This window comes from Lasioglossum baleicum, chromosome 1, assembly GCF_051020765.1.
Source record: "Lasioglossum baleicum chromosome 1, iyLasBale1, whole genome shotgun sequence".
Lineage (NCBI taxonomy): Eukaryota > Metazoa > Arthropoda > Insecta > Hymenoptera > Halictidae > Lasioglossum > Lasioglossum baleicum.
In genome coordinates, this window is record NC_134929.1 from 12,540,054 (window position 1) to 12,564,613 (window position 24,560).

The 24,560-nt window shown below is 40.7% G+C and overlaps 3 protein-coding genes across 12 annotated transcripts in view; 1 reads left to right on the forward strand and 2 right to left on the reverse strand.

Moving 5' to 3' along the window:
• Positions 1 to 18,064, reverse strand: part of Ret (protein kinase receptor Ret oncogene) — a 38,513-nt gene extending 20,449 nt beyond the window's left edge. The window contains exon 1 of one of the 2 annotated variants that reach the window (XM_076436570.1): positions 17,802 to 18,064. In XM_076436570.1, the coding sequence (XP_076292685.1) occupies positions 17,802 to 17,853 (52 nt within the window). In that variant the 5' untranslated portion in view covers positions 17,854 to 18,064. Of the gene's footprint in view, positions 1 to 13,993; positions 15,145 to 17,801 lie in introns of those variants that run through there. The other variant, XM_076436559.1, reaches the window with a different exon arrangement.
• Positions 18,065 to 20,455: 2,391 nt separating this feature from the next.
• Positions 20,456 to 22,792, forward strand: Atg5 (autophagy protein 5). Of its 3 annotated transcripts, XM_076436848.1 has the most exons (5): positions 20,456 to 20,602; positions 20,687 to 21,027; positions 21,104 to 21,309; positions 21,385 to 21,710; positions 21,778 to 22,792. In XM_076436848.1, the coding sequence occupies exons 2-5, from the start codon at positions 20,872 to 20,874 to the stop codon at positions 21,885 to 21,887; spliced, it is 798 nt and encodes a 265-aa protein (XP_076292963.1). In that variant the 5' UTR covers positions 20,456 to 20,602; positions 20,687 to 20,871; the 3' UTR covers positions 21,888 to 22,792. The 3 variants fall into 3 exon arrangements, with proteins under 3 accessions (XP_076292963.1, XP_076292971.1, XP_076292954.1); XM_076436856.1 differs by having other exon boundaries at positions 20,585 to 20,965; XM_076436839.1 differs by having other exon boundaries at positions 20,593 to 21,027.
• Positions 22,793 to 22,889: 97 nt separating this feature from the next.
• The window catches only part of LOC143215089 (uncharacterized), a 32,267-nt gene continuing 30,596 nt past the window's right edge, over positions 22,890 to 24,560 (reverse strand). For all 7 annotated transcript variants that reach the window (XM_076436870.1, XM_076436923.1, XM_076436906.1 and 4 more), the window contains exons 2-3: positions 23,911 to 24,028; positions 22,890 to 23,149 (exon numbers count right to left, since the gene is read on the reverse strand). In XM_076436870.1, the coding sequence (XP_076292985.1) occupies positions 22,949 to 23,149; positions 23,911 to 24,006 (297 nt within the window). In that variant the 5' untranslated portion in view covers positions 24,007 to 24,028 and the 3' untranslated portion in view covers positions 22,890 to 22,948. The remainder of the gene's footprint in view (positions 23,150 to 23,910; positions 24,029 to 24,560) is intronic.

Here is a 24,560-nt window from a genome sequence, read left to right on the forward strand (position 1 = left end):
CATTCTTAAATCATTTTAACCTGTCTGCTGTTTTAAATTGAACCCACACATTTTTGCCATGAATGCATAAAATCCGCGGACTAATTATAACACTCCTGCAAATGTAACGTATCATTTTGTGAAATGTTCAACACAGTGTCGCGTATAGTTGTACCATTTTATTAAATGCAACGTGGCATTTGGTAAAATATTCAAGACAGCGTCTCTCATGCTTGTGACATTCTAGCAGTGAATCAGTGAATGCAGATTAGGGTGGACCTTAGTTATACCTACTGAAATTTTTTTGTATTTTTTTCACGCCGCCCACAGTAGTCCGGATTGGAAAATCGAGTGACATTTCGTCGAAAAATGAACTTTCTCATATTGACATGTACAAAGTTCGTATTGTTTCCTAAATATCCATGTACCTCGCAAATAAAGAAATTAATAGAACATAATAAAAATTGTAATCGTAACGAACACTTAAAGTTGGACATTTTGAAAATAGTATGTGTGTTTCGCAGAAAAAAGATGCTCATCTCCATCTGGATACCCTGGCTAACCCGTTTAACATGTATATTTGCTCTGCTCTTCTTTTGAAGTGAAGAGAATTCCTTCACGATAAGTATTTACACTGGCAATTAAAAATTAATTTAAATAATGAATTAAAAAAATAATGCACAGGGAAATTGTCAAAATTCCTTACCTTTGATAACGAATATCTTTTGAGTTTCAAATAGTACAGAATTATTACTAGACTGCGGATCTTTACGGAAAATAAAAATGTTCTGTATTCATTGTGGGAAGAAGAAGTAAAATAAAAATTGATTTTATCCCCTAATGACTTTGTTCCAATAAAAACAATGTTCTGAAATTTTTCGAATCTTCAACTATTTCATCTTTTACCCAACCAATTTTTTCATAAATGCATAAAAATCCGCAGTCTAATTATTACAAATTGTAATATTTTCAGTACAGTTTTCCCTATATATAGTTACTCGTATTAAAAAGTTCATATCGTATAATACAATATTAAAAAAGTTATCGTCTTTTTTAAAAGCGTCCGAATATTAATTCGAGTAACTGTATGCGCGTGATTTACTTTCCACATGGTCCTCCCACGCAAGTTATTAGTGTTTTAAAGATATTTGGTGACATTTTACTATAACTCTTGAACCATAAGAACCTATGAGTGTGGTTGAAAAATAAGGTCCACCCTAGTAAACACAGATTAATTTGTGTTTCAGGTATAAAAATGGCGTTCTAGCTATCAAGTGCAACACGTCATTGAACATCGTAGAGCATTTCGATTTGTCTATTTTTATACGACGCGATTCAAATCGCGAGCAACTTCCAAGAAGATCATTTGAAAGATAGGATCTTTCTTTAGAACAGGACTCGGTTTGACCGTGATCGATAGTCGTTCCCGAAGCGGATACGGAGCCTGGATGTTTGATCGTTCTCCGCTTGGACCACGTATTTCATTATAGATGTCGTAAAGCGGCCACAGTCACGCCGCGCCGTGGAAATTCGACGAGAGAGTTTATTCAGTGGGGCCGAATGAACGAACGTTCCACAACGCTAGGATGTCGAGACTTCGAGACGGTGTGGTGGTCGGCGCGAACTTTAACGGCGAGGACTCACGCACGGTCAGTTTCGAGGAAATAACCTGTGTCAAGGTGAACGTTTAATCGATACACTGGCCGGAGGGTTAGTTAGCGTTCGCGAAGATCCCGCGTTCTCGCGGCTACCCTGTTTTTCGGATTTTAGCGTCCAATGTTCCTAATGACGACGGATTTATAACGCGGAAGACGTCGAAAGGGGATGTGGGATAACGATACTTCCGACATCCGGCTGATTTCGACGTCCGTGAGCGAGTTTACGAGCGCGTTTCGTTAAAGGCGTGGGGAACGAGGATATTTCGGTGGCGGATTTTTTGAGCGTCGAGCGCGTGGATGAGGGAGAAACATGCGCGCGACAGAGAAGTCTATAGAACCGCGGCTGTTTATGCAAAATAAACATTTTCTACATTAATTGCATGATACTGGAATGAAATAAAACTTTATTTCTTCCTTAAATTCCTTGTATGTTTTGAATATTCATGTCTCACTCACCCACCCATTTTTGTCACAAATATTCGCATAAAATCCACAGTCTACTAATAATCAGTCTGCCGGATCTTTATGCAAAATGGAAAGTTTCCAAACCGACCGTGGGGAAAACAAGACTATTTCTTCTTTTCATTTTCATGGTTCGTAACATTTGCATTCTGAATAGAATAGATCTAGGGTAAGGTTGCTCAAGTCGTTCCCCTTGAGACAAAAACCGTGTAAAACTTAGGATTTATCCAATAAATAGAAATTAAATGTGCTATTCAAAACTTGTGTTAATATTGTTGTTATTTATTATAACGAAATTTTGTTTCTTTTATTTGCCGCATTTTTTATGTTTTCCTTATTCTGCCTTGACGTTATTTCGACTGACGAGGTAGTACGACTTAGGAATCTCATATGGGTACGACTTAAGACACGGCAGAAGTTCAATTTAAAAAGTAAACATAACCTAACTGAATAAAATTAATACGATTTCGTTTCGACCAAACGATTATGTAAATTCTACTGAATTTATATTTAATAAGGAACACAATTTTATCAATAATTTACTTGCAAGATTAACTACCAAACATATGCAGAAAATTATGAGAAAATTGAAATAAACTTGATGACAGGATTTATAATGAGGTTGGTTTAGGGCAGACAATAATACGTAAAGCAACTTGGTTGACTCAGATGTATATTTGGTTGCCGTTATATGTGCTGTTGTCGCCGTAGTTCGTTCAAAATTCAAGTGGTACGACTTAAGCACTGGTATGACTTGAGCAACCTTACCCTATATCTAATAGATAGCGAAACAAATGTTGGTAACGAACTCTAGTACTCTATGCAACTCGAACAGGTATGAACGGAAGATGATCTTCGATCCGTATAGCGTTGGAGGATGAAGCTAGAAGTGCAAGTTGCAAAAGAAATTGGTAAAGAGACGACACAGTGTTTTGTTTCTCTTCCAACTACGATATTTCGTTTCTTCTTCGCATGAAGTGTCCTCGCAAAAGGGCCGATCTTTCGCAGCTTCTTTTTCGATTGAAAGTCCCGTCGATAGCTCGTAGCTGGAAGTTTGTAGGCACGAGAGAGCGTTGTATCTGGAAACCCTATTCGTCCCCGCGGCGAGTTAGAATTCCCGAAAACAGAGACCGTGAAAACGATACGCGCAGCCATAGGAGTGAAGAAGGGTCCCCCGCGATCTGGGATCGGTGATCGCCGATCGGCAAGGACCTTCCGTGTCCGAGTTGCTTGGGGTTCAGACGCCACCCCAGCTCGCGCCGGTGTAAATTGACTCGAGTCGGCGAAACGTAGAATCCGTTTCTCTCTCCGTTCGTCTTTTCCTCCCCTTTCCCGGCGCGGAAAAAGAGAGACAGAACGAGAAAGAGAAGGAGAAGAGAGAACGCGTAAATAGACGGGAGCACGCACGGACACCTGCGCGCATGTGGCACCGATAAATAGCGTCGCGCGCGTGCGAGCACGCGTTCGTTTCCCCTTTTTCCAACGCAACGACGACGGCGACGGTGTTCCATTCCGTTCCTGCCGTTCCTTAAATTGTTTCCCCAGTTTTCTCCCATTTCCTCCGCTTTTCCCCCGATGACCGAGAACCGTCATCGCTTCTCTCACCGACACTCACCGATTTCGGAAATAGCCTAAGTTATATTTAGGCGACGCGTTTCTTCGACAGCCCCCGTGGAAAAGCGACTGCCATCCCTCGACCAACTGTTGAACACCATCGGAAAACGAACTTACGACCTTCTTAAAATCTGGCCTGATTTTTATCGGTTTCCAGGATGAGTCCGGGGTCGGGCTTTAAAACCGTCAGTCGTCAAGATCCGATGTGTACATACGAGCCTCGTTCCGGCTATTCTGGCCGATCCATGCTCCCGTATAACTCTTTCGATCCGAGAGACGCGATGTGTTCGAAGACGCCCCCGCCCCCTCCGAGAAAATGGTTTCCCGATCGAGAAACCTCGCCGTTTAACTTCTCCGGGGAACAGAGGGGGAGAGAACGTGAACAAACGCATCAACGGGCCAATTTTACCGGCGCTAAGATGCCCGAGGCTTAATCAAAGCCACGGTAAACATGGCCCACTTTTTAAGCACCGTGCCAATACGTCGAACGGTTCGATTTGCTATATCTACAGTTCTCCTAAATCATCGATCGACTTCCCTGTCGTTTGGAAACGCGGAACAAAGAAAGGGATCGTTCTAAGAAGGACTGCGACGCACAGCAGTGAGCTTGCCGGACTAAATTATTTCCTCTTCATTTATCGAACTGAATGGAGTAGATCGACCAGACGTACACCCATTTGATGGATGCGGAGGAGTGCGATTGAAATAAACGAGCAACCAAATTGAACGGTATATTTTCTTCAGGATGTGATCAATTCTATATCAAAGTCTGCGGTTCGTGGAAAAGATACAAACATATAATGCTGGTCCTGTGTTAGAGTTGGGAAAAATTTAATCAACGATTGACGAATAAATTTCTACTTCAATCGTTAATTGCAATTAACAATTAAACTCTTACTTTAGTCGTTAATTGCGGTTAACGATTATATTCTTTTTAATTGTAATCGTCAATCGGATAATTGATTAATGATTAACTGCTGAAATTTCGAATTGAAATACGGAATCAAAACTGTATGCATACTGAAAAAAATGTAAACTGAATTTTTGTTGAGATATATTTCTGTCAATTCTCCATCTCCCTGTCTCTCTGTCTCTCTCTCCCTCCTCATTACAATTTATGGATACAACGTGTGGTGATTAACTTCAACGATTGATTAAATCAGTCTCCGATTTTTCGATGATTTCTTTTTTTAATCAGCGATTGACGATTAACTTCATCAATCGATTGAACCAATCATTTTTCAATGATTTCAATGATTACCCTTTTTAATCGTACACATTAATCAATCAACCTTGGTTATAATTTTAATTGATTAATGCCCAACTCTGATTGCAACAAACTGGAGCAAAATAAAAATTAATTTTCTTCCTCAATAAGTTCAGTATGCCGAAAATTACCTCTAGATCACACTTATGTTAGAGAAGGATCTATTCTATTAATTCTAAGATTAATAATATAATAATAATAAATCTAAGATTAATAAGCATGAACGTTAATGTATGAATTTGGTTGTGACACGTATGCAAGAAAAAGAGTAGAGTAACTTATAACTAGACTGAGGATCTTTGTGCAAAATAAAAAATATTTGTATTGATTGCATGACACGGAACGAAATAAAAATTGCTTTCTTTTTCTAATTATCCGATTAAGCTGGAGCCGATACGCTGATATCTTCAAATCTTCTTAATATGTCCACTGCTTTAAATTGCGCTTACCCATTGTTGTCATAAATGCATAAAATCCGCAGTCTATTTATAACATTATCGATTTCACCGTCAGATGTAATTACGATTCGATTATTATTAACCAGTTTCACAGTAGCATTCCTGAACTTACAACCAGACTGCGGATCTTTCTGCAAAACAAAAAATATTTGTATTGATTGCATGACACGAAACGAAATAAAAACATCTTTCTTTTTGTAATTATCTGATTAAGCTGAAGCCGATACGTTGATATCTTCAAATCTTCTTAATATGTCCACTGCTTTAAATTGCGTTTACCCATTGTTGTCATGAATGCATAAAATCCGCAGTCTATTTATAACATTATCGATTTCACCGTTATATGTAATTACGATTCGATTATTATTAACCAGTCTCGCACTAGCATTCCTGAAGGTCTTTCATTTCGAAATGAATGGAAGGTAATATTTGCTGCGACATTTTCAGTTTCCCTCTGATCTCGTAAGCGATCTCTAAAAGATAATGGTCGCAGAACACGCGATTGTTCCATGGTTAATCGTATTCGATTTTCAAGCCCATTTTGTCGATTGCGCGACGGCCGCGACGCGTCGTCAACAGGAATCGAAGTCCCGTCGAAGCGACGAAGCCGACCGAGCGATGTTGACAAGGGACAACCGTGCGTCGCGTCGGACGATGAACTGTTTGCTCGGTGTACGTTTCGCGTCAGAAACGCCACCGATGCAACGATACACCGGACGTCAAACTGCCGCGGTTACTCTAACTCCTTTTTTACCGCGTCGCGACGCCTCGTTTGTCGCTCAGGTGATCGATAGCTCTCAGTAATTACGCGGTCTTTCGATCCATCTCGATCGTGATCCAGATACGACAAGGTATACAGACTACCTGGAAACTGGTGGTCCAACAGACAATTCTACGTGAAAAAAAACACGCGAAAAAGAACGAATGGAATTTGTTGACATCTCAGGATTTGAAAAATATTCTTCAAAAAAGACAAAAATAAAACCATTTTTCTTCTATATCGATCACCAAAGGACTGTTGTTCACATGATTGCACACATTCTTGATATCATTATCATTTAGATACAATGACAATATAAAAAGAAATTTCTGTTGTCTTTTTAATCCACCAGTGTGTCAGTTTCACTTGAATAAGATAATTAAATGGAGAAAGACATTTTTATTTGACTCCAGTATCTTGCAATCAATGCAAGCATTTTTGATCTTGCATAAAGATCAGCATTCTAGTAATAAATAAAGAAATTATTTGTTACTGTACTCAGGATTTATTTAAATTAATGCCGTATATACGCTCATATGTTTCGAATTCTAATCCACAGTAATTGGTACTTGGCTCTCTTTCGTCCGCAATAATACGTACATGTTATCGATTTTATTTTTTAATACTTTCTTACGTTGTATTAGGTTCCGTCCACCACCAATTTTTTTTTAATTCAGAACACCATTCTTTCACAAAATGCTTACACATATTATCATTTCATGTTAGGAATAATATTGAATAACATTTCAAATTAGGAATGATATTGAAATAAAGTACGATGAAGCACGATACAGTAGTAATCGGTACATAGTTACCCTATCATACATCTTAACCTTTCAATTTTTATTTCATTCAGTTATTGATTAGGTGTGCAAATCAGTTCTGTCCCCTTTTATTCCAAATTCAAGTTTTACGTACATAAAATGTAATAAAATCTTGTCAGCTGACTCCCAATCTATCTGCCAATTCTTCTTGCGTCTGGGTCGGATTTTCGTTGAGCAATTCCTCTAACTGACCGTCATCAAACTGTCTCGGTGCACCTGAACGCGATCAACGTCTTCCAAATAAAAATATCCGGCTTTAAATCTTTGGTACCACTTTTTGGATGTTCTGTAAGATACAGCGTTCTTTCCCAGTGCTGCAAAAATCATTTCAGTGGCTTCAACAGCTGATTTCCTAAACTGGAACGCAAAAAGTAAGCAGCGACGCAAATGATGCTTCTCGCACGCCATATTGCTTGAAATTGTTGCATAGGACTGGAAACTGTTAGAGTCCTCATCACGACTCTTCTTAAAACTAAAAGAACGCTCTTTCAAATGGCAGAAAAATCGGGAAGTAATTCGAATTCTGTCAGAAGTTATGATCGTAGAAAAAAAGGGAAAGAAATTTATTTGCACACCTGATAATTTTACGGAATTTTCAGGTTGATGGATTCGCACTGAAAGTGTTTCGTAAAAAATGTCAGCCTCGATCGAACGCATATGTACCGAACCCGATGGTCCCAAAAACAGGGCCTGAAATTCTCTTCTCTATCTGCCCGATTCTACTATCAGCGGCTAGACACCTAGTACATCGGATCGGCGTCCGATAGCACAACGATTTCCCATGTTCGTCGCAGTTGCTTGCACAATTTCCACACTCGCGACGCTAACGAACGGACTCGTATATCATTCCGGGGACAGGTACAAATGTTCGAGAAACAGTCGGCGACGGAGGTCTGCGTCGAGAAAGAACAGACGCGACGCGTCGAGTCTCGTGTGGTCTGTTGGATTTGTATTTAATTAACGCCGGCTTTCAGAGGCTCGATATATTAGCATACGCGTAATTCTTGTACAAACGAAGAGATCGGGAGCGTGTTTTCGACGGTCTGTCCCCGTTCCTCGCGTTTAGACTTTCAAATTAGACGATCGGTCAGCCGAGAACGAGGAGACGCGCGTCGATTAAAACTCGTACACAGAGAAACACGCGAATCGCGATTCGCGCGTCGCATACGCGACGTTCACCCGTAGGGCTGAGTGTACCGTGTACCAGTGAGCACTAGTGAGTGACTGAATTCAAATAAATACAGAAGGAGAATTTAATTAATAATGTCTAACAATTGTCGGAATATAGATCGACTATTTTCACATTTTCTCTGGTTCTCTCATACCAGTACCAGTACTAGGGATGGGATCAAGTTCAATATGTACTCACGAATCCGAGACAATTTCAATAACCAAGTTTCATTTCATGGGTTTGAATTACTACTTAAAAGCAATAATGTTTCAATGATTATATCTGAAAAGTATTCGTTCAAACTGATATCGAACCTCGGAATGAGTACTTACAAGTTTCGAAAAGATACTTATAAGTACTTCGATGTTGAAAGGAATCGAATCTTTCACAAGTAGTACTCGAATCTTGGAAATCAGAACTGCATAGTAGGTTTTAAGCAGTTTCTTTATTGAATTCGTAACATTTCATTTACAATACTTGACTTTATCCTATTTCTTTTTTTATCCAGGGACAAAATAATTGAAGACTCGAAATGATAACCGGGATAAGTGCCAAAAATACAAACATAAATTTTTTCACTTAAAACCGTTCTAAGTTCCATCGCCAATAACCTGAAAAGCGGGTTATGTGCTAGCTCCAATGCACACACAATGCTAGCACACTTTTCACGTATTATTCTTTGGCACTTCACATGGTTCTCTATATAGGAGTTTTCAGAAAGGGATAACTCAGAACTATGATTTTAGCACTTGTCCCGGTTTTCATTTAAGTCTTCAATTGATTTGAACGGTAAAAAAAACGTAATGATTAGAAAAATCAGAGAATTTCTGGTACGATATTCATAAAAGTTTCGAATCTGTTCGACCAAGATTCGAATATACTTGCAAGTATTATTTCCGTTTACGTAAAAGGTTCCGTACTTGTAAAAGGTTCAAAACTGTCTGGCATAGGTTCTCGTATACTTACGAGTACTATTTCTGTTTTTCGAAGTACTTATAGAGAGTTCGAATTCAATTAATCAAAGTTCGAACCTGTTTGCGAGGTACTTGATCCCATCCCTAACCAGTACCATGATACTGTCATATTCGTGCGCAAAGGTTACACATCACTACATAATAATTCAACACTAAACCTACCACCACCGGTCCAAATGACCAGTTCCAGATTTTTTATTTTGCAATTATTGAAATTATAAAAGTGATTTCATACGAAATGGTTGTATACAGGGTGTCCCAAAATTCCTTCAACAGCCGGAAATGGGAGGTTACTGAGATCATTTGAAGCAACATTTTCCTTTACAAAAATGTTATCCGCGGCTTTGTTTAGGAGTTATTAACGAAAAACACGGACCAATTAGAGCGCGACTTAGACGCGAGGTGGCACAGTCGGCCAATAGACAGTTAGCGCGCCGGCCGACTGTGCCAACTCGCGTCTAAGTCGCGCTCTAATTGGTTCGTGTTTTTCGTTAATAATTCCTAAGCAAAGCCGCGGATAACATTTTTGTAAAGGAAAATGTTGCTTCAAATGATCTCAGGAACCTCCCATTTCCGGCTGTTGAAGGAATTTTGGCACACTCTGTAGATATCTTTAGTAGAGCACGCTTTACAATAGGAGCTGCACAAAGTCTAAATAAAATCAATCTTGTTATTCTTATAAGCGAAAATGTACCAGTTACTTTTAAGGCTCGGTAAGTTTAGCGTTAAAAATATATATGTATCGTGATAGCACGTGATTTTTCGTGACGCGACGGTATGTGTCTGTAGCCTGTACGCCTACCGTCGAACTCGCGTCGTCGTTTTCGCGCGAATCGAATCAGCGAATCGATCGGATTCGTTCGCGTCGGGTCGTAAAGCAAAAGAAGAACATACGACGCGAGAAAGAAGGAAGGAGAGAAAAAGAGAGAGAGAGAGAGAGCCAAGGTTGTTAATAGTTTTAGTATTTGGGTTACGAGGTGTGGCAAAACCGACAGGGCGAGAGCCCTTTGGGACGTCGTTGACGCTTCGGTTCGCGTACGACTATGTATATTCAGTTCTAGGGTGCGTACAAGTCCGAGGTTGTTCCTGGTATCGCGTTCCGATCCTTCGTTAGGAAGGCGTTTCTTGCTATCTAGCAGTGGAAGTCACGATTCGCCGCGTCGAGGACCATCGACGATAAACGGAACTATAACGTTTGCTATTGTACCGTCGACGAACAAAGACGCTACAGCGGAATATAAGCCCCATCGACCGGGAATTGCGATGATTCCAGGGAAAACGGGATCCCCGAACGGCATTAAAATCCCCGTAGAAATAATGGATACTGCGAAATGAGACGCGACGCACCCGCTCGCGAAATTCGGATCGCAAACAAGGAACTTGGAAGAGAGTCTCTCTCGAGACGATGTCGCTGTTCGGTTCGAAACCGTCGCGACGTCTCTTCCCTCGGGCTCGAGAGTCGTTCGATTTCCGTTCGTGGGGCTGACGATTCTTTTGAAAGACGTTCGCCACGATGCGAACGGAAACCAACGGCTCGACGATACGGCGAGATACGGTTTTGACGCGGCTCGAATCTCGAGCAGTGAAGAGAAACAGTCACGGAGAACGGTCGAGCTAATCGGCAAGCCGAGGAATTGATCGTGGCTGTGGTCAAACGGCTCCGGCTCGATCGAACACCGCGCCGTGCGTTCGTAGGGGCGCGTAACGCGTGGTTCTCTTCTCTTTCTCTCGCTCTATCCCTCTCTCCTTCTTTCTTTTCGTCTGATTAGAAATCGGCGCGGCAGTTGCAGCAGGGGCGAGGGTTTGCCTCCAAGAGCGGCATGGTTAACGACTTCGAGGTTGCACGCAACCTTCGCCTTTCGCGCTAGCCCTGCTCGTTGCCTAGTCGACTCGTCGACAAGTCGTCTCGGCTCGTCACGTCGCAGAACCGGGGACGCATTTTTACGCGTACAAATCATTAGAATAGTCGAAGACGCGAGTCGGTACGTGGACGTCTCGAAAATTCGAACCCTGTGCACTCGTCGCGGGCTTATGCGGGCCCAAACCAAGCCGATATATCGAGTCCGTTCGGTTTATCGACCGATTGCACGATGAACCCGGGACCCGAATGCTTCGTGCTAGCCGGTTACTCGCTTTCTGCACGCGAGCGGAAAACCGATCTGTCGAAGCGCCGATAAGGAGAACGAATGCCCGCTTGCTTGTACTAAGGGTGCGTTTACCTGCGAGCTGCTCAATCGCAAAAATACACTCTATTGTTTTGTAATATTGTACGATTTTCAGTGGCGGCTCATGTCAAGTGGAGGCTCCAAGCGGTAAAAATTTTGGAGCCCTCAAACTCAAGTTAGAAATAGAAGGGGTGCAAGAAAACTCTCATAAACTTATTAACAAAAATGGAAAGTTATGGAAAATGTCCTGGGGCCACACGCAGCCGCTTAGGTCACTGACGATTTTAGGGAGAGAAGCCAGCCGAGCACAAGAGGACTCGCACTCGCGACCTCGAGATTCGTAGCTGCTTAATAGACAGCTTTAGTTTACGGAGCACTAGAAATGACTATGTTACAGTACTTAATCAAAATAACAAGGATGTATTTATCGAAATACTTTCCAAATATATTTATTGTATTTATCCAAATTTTATATCGCTCATGCACGAGAAAAATGTCACAAATACAAAAATACAAAGCAGGAGATCGCTTCAAATACCTTTGATAGTTTAACTAGCCGTGGCTGCAAGTAAAAACAAATGAGCCGTTTATTTTGAAAGTGACCAAAGACCATTTTCGAGCAAAATCAAGCTAACAATTATAATATTTACATTTCTACGTTACCTTTTCATTCTGAAGTAAACTGTGACTAATATATTTGAAAGCACAAAGATTTTGTAAAAAGGAATTTAGCTGGTTAATAGAATGATGCAAATTTTTATTTTGTAAGTGGCCTAAGTCCATTTGTCAGTTTGTTTCAACGTATTAGAAATGTTCAGAATAAAAATAAATGTTCATTTCACTTCAGTTTCGTTGCAATTCACATAGACCAGTTTTATCCTGCATAAAGATCGCTTGTCTACTGAGCAACTTGTGACATCGGCAATGGAACCCTCCGCTTTTTCCTAATCCTCCTGGTCCTACAATATATTACGTTGGACACCGGAGAGGGGAATAAATTAAACGAAATAGAATAGCAATATCGGTTTATTTGATTCACGGGAAGCCGCGTTTCTCACTTTTGTTCTGCTCTTTACTCGGCTACCTTTTCGAATAAATGGATTTTATGGTAATAGGTAGATTGCAAACTCTATATGCATTTATGGTAAAAATGACGATGTAGATGAAGTTGAATACATGTTGCTAATGACGTCGAAGTAGATATAACAACGAAGAAAACGAACGAATTTAGTACAGTCGATATAAAAATTTAAGGTTCCCGATCAATTTTTCCCCAACTCCATTCAATCCTGTGAAGACAGTACGATATTTGCATTCGGCTCCTGTATCATGAATGCAGACGGTTCTTATTTTGCATAAAGATCCACAGCCGAGCGATAATGCCTGTCACAATGGAAGGGTTTACATCGGAGCAGCGTTCGCCAGTTAGCTCGAACGTAAACGTAGACTGTAGACCGAGGAGCCAGCGACGAGGAACTTTTCCGCCCTCGAGTTCCTCGGTCGACGATCGAGACGCGGCGGCTAATCGTTGTTCGAAAGGAAAACGAGCGAGTGCAGTACCTACGCGGAGAAAGTATACGCGCGTCGACATGCAAACTCGACCAAAGGGCAGTATCGATTTCGAACTTGCATTCGAATCACGCGAGCCGGCTGAGTGCACGCGACATCGCGATATCCGCGATTCAGTGATTACGGTCAAGTGCGAATGTCATCGGTCGAACCTCGCGTGGCGTATCGTCGGATCCGTTCCCGAAATTTGACCGAGATACAACGACCCGAGGTCGGTCGCGGGTTCTTTCAAAATCGTGTTCAAATCCAATCGATCGAAAACGAGAGAAAAGGAAAACGAGGAGTGTCTATGAAGACTACGCAAATTTTTCCAAACAACAGTAATGAATATATCGATCTGAAAATTGACAAGTTTATTCAGCAATACTTAAAGAATGTGTACACTTTTTTAAATCCCAAACTAATATCTTCAAAGGTACAGTATCTTTTATCCGGAGCCGAAGAATACAGAGGTTCTTCTTTCCTATCGACCACATTCGCGAATTTTTTTCTCAATTTTATTAACAAATACACCGGTTTGACAATTTGCCAGCTTATTCGACAACGTTTGAAGAACGCGTACAATTTTTTTCATGGAAATACGACGATTTTGTACGAAGTTCCCCACTCCAAAACTGAAGGCCATAAAGAATGGACTCTGTCTTATCACACTAGGCTAAAGGTGACCTACGAGAATTCCGTCGAACAATAGTAATGAATGTATCGAGCTGCCACCTTCGAGCACTGTTTGTCGGTGGCGACAAGAGGAACGGCGCGGCGTTAGCGGGCGATTTCGAGCGCGATGTTCGAGCATCGTCGCGGCAGGTCCGCCGATCGCCGCCATAGAAACGATCGAGTTCTTAGGACACGCGAAATTTAGCATACAATGCCGCGCCGCATTAATTCGTTAGGGATCGAGCGCCGTGGCGTATCGTGGCGTGACTTTGCGCAACCGAATAGGTGGATCGGTGACGCGCGTGCTTCGACCGCGACCGTTTCGGGGAGCTCGGCGAATCGCGATCAGTCGCAGCCGCAGTCGCGAAATACATATACACACAGGCCCGTTTCGTCGGGGACAAAAATAACGCGGCGATAAAACGAGTATCGACTCACCGGAGGCGGGTGTCCGCGAAGGTAACAGCAGCAACAGCAATAGAACCGTCAAGGTCCGCGATCTCGCGATCAAGACGGTCGCTGGATCCGATCTCCTCGGCTCTTCGACATCCCCCGCGTTCGTATCGCTCGAGGATTTCGATGTTTTCCTCGAGACTTTATTCAATCGGATTCGTTGTTCGTCGAGAAGCAAATAAGAGGCACAAGCCGAAACACAGTGGTTGTTCGATCCCCGAAGCGCAGCGCGTCTAGAGCGCTTTCGAAACGGCCCGCGTGAACCGGCCGCGCTCGGACACCTGCGGGCTTGTCCACGGAGTAACATTTGCGTCGCAATTATTGGTGGTTTGCACGAATCGACTTGTAGGTTGTCCGCGAGTTGCACGGCGCCGACAAACGCGGCAAAGTCGTCGAGGATCTCGTGGTCGCGGGTTTCGCGTCGACGTCGAACGGTACGCATCTCATTGTTCGCTACGGATTGACTAGCGACATGCGGAACCGTTTCGAATCCGACCACAGGAAGACGAACTTTTGTCGTTGCGATTGTTGTTCGAACGATCGGCCAACCCGAAGCGTCCCGACGCTACGGCGTTCCAGCCAGGACTGAGGACGTCGGGACGCCCGCCGTTATCAGAGAATTTCCAGCGCGTGCGCACCCCCGTACCTTACACGCGCTCGGAACCGAGGGAGAATCCCTATGTTCGGTTGCTCGGTTCCTCGGTCGCTTGGCCAGGGAATAGGGGAATAGGTGCGACCGTATCGCGGCACGCTTCCGCACGCGGCACGCGCTCGTCGCACGCCGCACGCCGCACTCCGCACGCAGCACCACGCACGCTGTTCCTAATTACGTATTCCTTTCCACGACTTCCGATCGATGGATGTTGTCGAATCGATCCGTTTCGCCGCGCCGAAAATCGCCGCCACTCGCCGGATATCAACAACTCGATCCTCGTACTCCTTGCTATCCGAGCAAGGATTCCTTCTGCTCGGCCCTTTCATTCCCGCGGTTGCGTAACTATACCGATTTCTGCGGTATCATGCTTCGATCGTACTTTGTTTTAATGTCATTCCTGATTTATCATGATATAATAAGACGTGTAAGCATTTTATGGAAGAACGATGTGTTCTGAACACAAACAAAAATTGGTGGCCCTCAAAATCTAATACAATGTAAGAAAATATCAAAAAATAAAATCTGTAATGTTTTGTACGTATTACTGCGGACGACAGAGAGCCATGTACCAATTACTGCGGTATCATGCTTCGATCGTACTTTGTTTTAATGTCATTCCTAATCTATCATGATATAATAAGATGTGTAAGCATTTTATGGAAGAACGATGTGTTCTGAACACAAACAAAAATTGGTGGCCCTCAAAATCTAATACAATATAAGAAAATATTAAAAAATAAAATCTGTAATGTTTTGTACGTATTACTGCGGACGAAAGAATGCCATGTATCAATTACTGCGGATTAGAATTCAAAATATATATACGAGCGTTCGGAAACGAACTACGTATCGAGGCACTAATTTAAGAGTAAATCCTGAGTACAGTAACATATAATTTCTTTATTTATTACTAGACTGCGGATCTTTATGCAAAATAAGAAATGATTGCAAGACACAGGAGCCAAATAAAAGTTCCTTTCTCGTTTTAATTATCGTGTGAAGGTGAAACGAATACATTGGTTGCCTTTATGTTTTTAATATATGTAAGCGAAAATATACGGAAAATCAAATGATGTTTATTTTATCGTCGTCGATTGACAACTGAAATTCAAGACCCGCTTTTATTTCTCAAACATCGAAACGGCTCGAGCAGTCGTCGCGGCAACGTGCACCGATCAACAACCACTCACACACACCTCACACATACCACCAGCGGCAACCTCTTACATATATGTCCACTGTTTTAAATTGTACGTACCCGTTTTTGTGAATCAGGATTGCCTATGCAAGGATGAACAGGTGCGTCTTTGAACTTTACTGCTAGACTGCGGATCTTTATGCAAAACAAGAAATGTTTGCATTGATTGCGAGACATAGGAACCAAATAGAAATTGATTTCTCTCTTTAGTGGTTTTCTTAAGTTGTAAGAAATGAATTGATACTCTTACATTCTTGTAATCTCTTTATTGTTTGACATTACCCACCCTTTTTTGTCATAAGTGCATAAAATCCGCAGTCTAGTAATAACAAATGTGTAAGTTAATCATTGTGTGTAATTGTTCTGAATGCGTCACAACTGTTGATTGAGCAGTCCGATTTAAGGAACTTGGAAATTTCTGTCATCCGGTATTTCAGTCTCAACGTGGACGAAACGTTCAAGAATACGTTTACGTTGCAGCTGCGATAAAAACGGAAAGAGCGTTGATCAGAGCTGCGATAAACGCCGGTCATCTAGTAAACGTTCCACTGCTCGCTGCTTCAATATAAACGCTCCCATTGTAGAAGAATAGAATGTATTTCTATTCTATGCTTCGCTCCTATCGTTTATCGCAGCCCCAATATAAATGTACCTTTACAGAGTCCGACACGCGAATCAACCAGTGGATTGCATGCATTTCAATTGATTCCCGCCGTTGCACCCTTTGCTAACCTCGTCAACCAACTTTTTTACTTTCTCTTAAAGTTCGTGCAGCGTGATGAAAAGAAGACGATACTTAGGATACTAATTAACGAACACGTTGTATAAAGATACTTATAGAAATAGTTACGAAGAACCTTTTATCAGGAATAACTGCTTAGGAGAATTTAAATTGCCAACTACTATTGCTGGAACTACTGTTCCTGGAAAATGCGGAAAATATTTTTTGATTATCCTCGAATGGCGTTCCATCTAAATTCGATTCTTTCAACTCCTTGTCGTATTTTAACGAGTCAGACTCCTCATGAACATTTTAACAAAGTCTAACAAATATGAATGTCACGCGTTTCATTTTACATGAGATTAAATTTGATTCGTTTGTAATCAATATTTAAGCATTAAAGTAAATGTATCCATATGAAAAATATGAATTTTCTTTTCTCTTCTACGACATTTTTGGGGATAAAGTTTTAATCAATGTAACTGTAAAGAAATTGTTACAGCAAGGGGTTAACAATTACTCTTAAACATCGTTTTAAATTATTAGCTATTTATGCCTAATGATAGGATTAACGCTAAACCTACTATCACCGGTCAAATGAACGGTTCCAGATCTTTTACTTCATAATTATCGAAATTATAAAGATGCTTTCGTGGTAAATGACCAAATAAACATACTTAATAGCGCAGATATTATAATATGAACCGCAGAAAGTTCAAATAAATTTAATCTTGTCATTTTTATAAGTAGACATCGGATTTTATGGATTTATGGGATCAATAAGTATGTCATTTGAAACGCAGTATTAGAAAAATTTAAAAATACTGTTGAATTATTTTCAGCCTACTAAACATATTAAGAAAGTAAATAAATTTCTATTTCACTCGAGTTTGTTGTAATTCACGTGGAAAATTTTCATTTTGCATAAAGATCCGCTGTCTATTTATAAGGCAACATTTAGTGTTGAAGAAGTAGCTTGGATTCAGAAGTCCATATCTACCTCCTAAAGTTTAATATTACGAGTAACATGGGTGATATCAAAAGATCCCCCTTACTTCTTTATTTGACCCCGTTATATGAAAATATCGACGAGTTCAAAAAAGGACAGTGCGTAATGGTAATTGATGGAAAGTGAATAAACTTGAAGACGCTGGAGGTTGATCTTCATTCTCGGAAGGTTGAGGAAATCACCGATTCGGGGATAACACGTGAAAGTTACTTGTGCCGTTCCATGGTGGGGAGGCTGAGTCACAAGTCGAAGGAAGATTCATCCACCGGGTTTATCCTGCGAGTTCCGCTTTGCGTTTAGCTGTTCCCCTTGCTGCGTCATCTCACGACCACGGACTCCTGCAACTCCCATAGACGAGGGTTGAAATCGATGAACTCGTCGAACACTCGTGGTCGCTTTAAATCATCGCGGATGACACCGCCAGCCGAAAGAGCTGGTTTTACGAAATGCATAACTCTTGCCGGTAGGTCGACTGTGAATGACAAGCGCGCGATAAAAATCAATCGAATATATGCATGGGGACGGGGACTGACCCCGAACTTTGCAATCGCGATGCAAATTTTACATATCGTGAGCCCCAGCTACATTATTCTTGTTCGTATTACTTGTTCTATTTACGTGAACTAGACTGCGGATGTTTATGCAATTTCCAATTGTTGTAGACTATTTTAAATTTTAAATTTTAAAAAAGTGCAATGAAATAAAATCCTACTTTTAATGGGAACAGTCTTTGTAGATCCGAAACACATAAAAATAGTACTAAATTCTATTTGAATTTTTTATGTATACATATACATATACATACTATACATATATGTATAAGTACCCAGTCAGCAAGGCTGGCCTCGAGCAGATATCGAGCATAACCTGCAAGCGTACGATGCCAGCAGATAGCGAGCATTATGCTGGCAGAACGCTGCTCGAAGCTTAAGATGCTCGGAATCTGCTCGATTTCTGCTGGCCAGATGCCTCGTCTTTCTGCCAGCAAAAACCGATACTTATGCGCGCACAGATGCTCTTCCAAAATTGAGCATTTTGCTTACTGGGTATACATATAGTACATAGGCATCTATGTTTAAGTACAAGTCATACTTTATTATGTACTTTATACAAGCCAGCTTATGGGCCAAATTAGGCCTAAAGCTTTAATTAATCAAAAAAAGACGGCCGACAAGTTGATACCCATTCCGTCTTTTAGCTCACCCCCGCGAGGTCTCATGGGTGCTGGCAGTCTTTATAGAATCTCGTCGGTGACTATGCTAAAAGTTGTAAAAGTTTGCCCTGTATATTACCACCTTCCTTATTGCAACTTCTCCTTATACTTTTATTTCTATTTCTAGTGTATTTCTATCTTAAATTTATATTCTCGTAGTTTCTAAAACAAGGCTGTATGTATAAAAATATTCTCTTTCTAGTTGCGCAGTACAGTGGTGCCTTCTTTATCGGCAGCTCTGTCAATAAGTTGGGCTGGCAGTTTCAACGTTTCGCCGCTACGTGGATTGGCACTGTACTGACCCCTGTCACCCGCCACAAAGTGCACGCATGCTATAATGGTCCTCAGTCGCAAGGGGGATCACTCTGTTTTAATCGCAACAAGCGGACTTTTAGATATGTAATGTGTTGTATTTTACTTAGCGATAAATAAAGATTTATACGCAAATTTTTCACACACCATCTGTACACATTTAAAATTGTAATATGTATATTATAATAAATAAAGAATATACATATTTTCCAAAGTAAGGTGTTCTTATTTCTCAGTTCTTATTTCCTAGAAGTTCTAATAGAAATCTTGAAAATTGAATCCTGTATTAGGAGCATATGATATTGGAAGAGGTGGCACGAAAATTCTGCCACCTCCTTCGCTATCATGTTTTCCTAATACAAAACTCTATTTTCGAGGTTCCCAAATTTTTTTTAACAATTTCGATCGTCTGACTTGCCATTGAGCTGCACTACTGAATTCCGTGCTACCTCCTTCGATATCATGTTCTCCTAATACAAAGTTCGATTTTTCAAGAAATTTTCGAAAAACCTCTAAAATTGAATTTTGTATTAGGAGAACATGATATCGAAGGAGGTGACACGAAATTCAGTAGTACAACTCAATCACAAGCCAGACGCTGGAATATTTTTGTTTTTCAAAGTTTCGCTATTTTTGCAATTCCAAATCAGTACAGTAACTTAATGACACATAAATTGTTACAGAAATCAGTAGTATAACTCTACGACAAGTGGGACGTTCGGGAAAAATTGGTGGTTCAATAAATATAATACGCAGATATTCTTTTTAATACATAGTCTTTATTTATTCATTGTAAATATATACATAAAGTGTTTGTATATTGTACATGTACATTACTTATGTATACATATATTATATTCTTAAACATTTATAACACGAATGTTGACTAGCTCGGAGAGACTCGATACACCGTCAGACTTCTAGTGTAATACTGCAGTGCAGGGAGGTACGGACAATTATATTAGAGTCTAATATATCATCTAATAAATGATTAGATCCACTCCTATACTATGCTAATACTGCTACAGATTTCCTCTCTGACTGCTATACCTCGCTTGTGGTGCGGCAGCCGATGGATAAACCCGCTAGTAGCACTTGCCGCAAATGCTCGAAATGCTGTATTGATAATATAATCAGTAGACTGCAATGACCTCAATGGCCTTCGACACCGACGAGATCATGTAGATGGTCTTCTGTTTCTTACTCCAGCCAGAATCAGCCAGAATACATCCTAAAGGGCGTAAGAAAACACCGAATTACATATTCGAGTGACACGATCTCCCATGACGCTGGCAGTCTCGTCGATGTCTGTGGCTGCATGTAGTTCGCTAGCTGACCGTTCCATTTCGATAGAGTGCGCTATCGTATCAGAGCATTTTCTACAGAGTCGGTAATTCAGAACCAAAGACAGATAACTGCATTGCATGCAACGTCTGTGAGACTGTGAGATAATGCAGGAAATAGTGGGGACACCGAAACCCCGGGCGTGAGCACACTTATTTCCTCTCTGATATAGAGCATGCCTACATCTGGAATTCAGCCGATATTTAAAACAATTTACAAATTTTAGAGCAAATGAAGTTGCCGAGAGACGGTTTCTATATCGATTTCTCTGACGTTACGATTCGAGACATATTCACGTTGAAATCGCTGTCTCGTAGCAGACGATAAACATAACCTTTTCATGTCTGATGTCTAATTGTTATCGGAGGCACGAATGTATTGATATAAACGTTATCTGTCATAGTACGCATTATGGCGAATGACAGAGAGGTGCTCAGAGAGATTTGGGACGGGAAAATCCCCGTCTGTTTTACGCTCGACTCCGAGGAGATCTGCGAATTGCAAGGTCCCGATCCATTTTATCTTATGGTACCTAGATTAAGTTACTTTCCTCTTTGCACAGACAAGGTAAACATTCGCGGAGCGGAACTTTCACTAACGTTTTCTTATTTACTAATCCTGCGTTCATAATTTTGTTCACTAGGTACGAAAGCATTTTATACGACACATACAAAGCACTAACAAACAGGAGCATGAGATGTGGTTAGAATTCAATGGCATCCCCTTGAAATGGCACTATCCTGTCGGAGTATTATTGGACATTTATTTCAATGACATTCAACTACCTTGGAACATAGTTGTCCACTTTGAAAAATTCCCCAAAGACGTTCTAATGCACTGTCAAAACAAGTACATATGTAACTCAGTTTAAACTCGATGCATAGGGCAACGAATAAACCAGATCTTATTAGATTCAACTTTCAGAGAGGTGGTGGAGTCTTATTTTCTCTCTTGCGTGAAGGAAGCAGACGTATTAAAACACAGGAGTCAAGTTATGTCCACTATGCAGAAGAAGGATCATAATCAGCTGTGGTCCGGTTTATCCAATGACAAGTTTGACCAATTTTGGTCTGTAAATAGGAAGCTTATGGAAGGTACCAACAGCGAAGAGGGCTTCAAATACATACCTTTTCGCTGTTACACAAGCGAGGACAAATACGTGCAGAAGCTGGTGAAGCCTATGAACGAAGAAGGCCAGAGGAAAACGTTGAGGCATCTACTAAACGAAGTCTTTCCAGATCAGGAGAATGGTACACACCTATATCTTTTATTAGCAGTTGCTTTACAGCAGTTACTTTTAATAAAATCATCTTACAGTCACTCTACTCACACACGGCATTGTTCCATCTATGGAAACACCGCTTCAGTGGATGTCAGAGCATTTGAGCTACCCTGACAACTTTCTACATTTCGTTGTCATATCATAATCCACGCGAAATCCGCAGATGAACGACGGAAAACTTGTGAAAATTCTGTAAAACGAGAGATCGACGCTGCTTCTCGTAAAAATCGCCTTGGCGTTCCGATCGTGACACATTTGTCGCTGATTTTTTTATTCTTTACATTTTATCACATATTTTGTTTTATACGAAACCATGAATCACGCCCAGACGATTCTTTTAGAAAACAAAAAAAAAACGCTACTCATTGTAACGCTATTACTGTTCTTTATATTCTGGGGCTCTTACCATGGCGCGAGTCTTCTGAAGTACTCGAATATGTACTTGGATCGATCTGCTTTTAGATCCGACGAGCTCGAATACTCGAGTGCTCGCATCGAGTTCTGACGAGATTCCGAGTACTCGATAACCGGGTAATACACGCCCTTGGAAGAAAATATTCGATCAAATAAACCAAGCGTCCGGCATAATGATTTTTCCATGTACGTATCGTAGAATACATTTTAAGATTTCATCCTCTCCAACCGTGGAGGGACATTAGCAGGGCACCCTTTATTTTCATCGTTCGAAATACCAAAATGTGAAAAGAAGCTATTTTCTATTTAGCAAAAGGACAAGAGCAATTATTTTATACTTTCTTGAACCACTGTTTTATGCAAATAATGACTTCAACGATGACGTTTAGAAATTTGATCGAATATGTTCAACCACGAAGATGGCAACACCTGGCGACGGTGTAATTTTATCTTCTGCGCGGTGCTGGACCCGAATCGGAAGTCGATGAACGTTCGGCCGCATCCGCCAGCGATCGAATGAAGTGTACTTCGACTCACGAGAGTGTACCCGAAAGGAAATATATTGTATAAATATAGTTATATAATTATTTAAGCGCACGTCTATGTATATAAATATAATCGATCAAGACTGTAATCGATATCGGCGGAGTAAGTTTTCGATCCTGTTTCACCGCAGATAGACCAGAGCTAGAATCGTATGAAAAAGTGTTCGGTGTAGAAATCAAGAACAATGGGCAACGACGGCGTATGTTTAATTTACAACAGTGTACAATATTTAAGTCGAGGCATTGCTTAATGAATCACACAACTTTCGTGAGGCTTTCGGTATAGCCTCATCAGTTGCGAGGACATGTCCGTGGTGCTTTGAATCGCCAGAGAGCCGGCTGGCCTTCTCACTATCACAGGTTGGTTCCCGTAGTTGCTATACTCCATGGTTCTTCGGCTGGTTCCAAAAGTCAGATAATTCACTACGTCTCTCTTGCTCTGCTGCTCCTGCAAACAATTCCGCGAGCCGTCGAATTAGCACTGGAACTAATTCAGTTTTCAATCGATCAAGCCATAATCATTCTTTTCTAAGAGAATTCGCTAAGTTACTTTTTATGGTACTTTAAAATTGGTTCCAGTGTTAAATTTGGCGGAAGATGTATATCTTTTACAAGGAAACGTACCAATGAAAAGGTAGCTCTTAAAAGAATATTTGAGACATCTCTGTATCGGTCAGCTTGCATACTGAAGAGGTGGAACAGCCTCTGAATTGAATATTATATTGAGAATATAAGTTGCGTATTGCTTATGAGTAGACTGCGGATCTTTATGCAAAATAAAAGTGTTTTGCATTGATTGTGGGAAGTAGGAATAACATAAAAATTGATTTCATCCCTTAACGACTTTGTTACATTGAAAGTAACATTACAACGTTCTTGCATTTTTTAAATCTTTCACTGTTTTATATTTCGTCCCATCAAATTCTTCGTTAATGCATAAAGATCCACAATCAGATTTGAAATATCACTATTTGTTTAAATGGCATATAATGCAAATATAAAATAAGGATGAAATAGTGTTCCAACTTGCCTTTCAACTTTTTATCCCTTCCGTGTTCACGAAGACTGATCAACAAGACACGTCTCAAATATTTTTCTAAGAGCTGCCTTTTGCTAGGAGGTATTAGACTACAGTTGTACCGGACTATTTTCCGAATTCAAGATCCCTGTCAATAAACTGTTTTTACGTGTAAAGCGGATCACAATTACTTTGTGTATAATCAGCGCTGTGTCCTGGTATCTCTTGTGAATCTCTTCTGCGGTCAGTGCAACGTTCACTTCGGGCGATTCATAGCGATCCGTCATTTACAACTTCGACGAATGAAACCTGTAATCAGAAACGCCAGTGTTGCTTTATCGTTTATCAATTAACGTATTATTTACCGGCGGATATTTAATCAATCTTAGACGTTCATGATTCACAGCTGGGGATTTCTTAAAAAATCCAACAGTAAACAAGCAATCCTTGAAAACTTCATGCAATTTCTGTTGATAGTTTACTCTTTTTGTATAACGCAGTCGTTGAAAAAAAGAATATTGTCTTCATGGATTGCAAGAAACGAATAATTAACCCTTTGCACTCGAGTGTCCTCTCTAAGGCACCACTAAAAATTGCTATACTCTAATTGTTTAATAAATTACTGAACGTTTAGTTCTGGCACAATTAAGTGCACTCAATTGTTTATAAAGATTTTCTACACAACGTTTGAATTCTGGAGTGGAATTCGAGTGCAGAGAGTTAGATAGAAATCGATTTCTTCTATAGTACGAACGAGTTAAGAAGAATGTACGAATATCTCGAAAATTCGCAGTCTACTAATAAGCTTCCGGTAAGCAACGTATTAAAACAATCTTCTGAG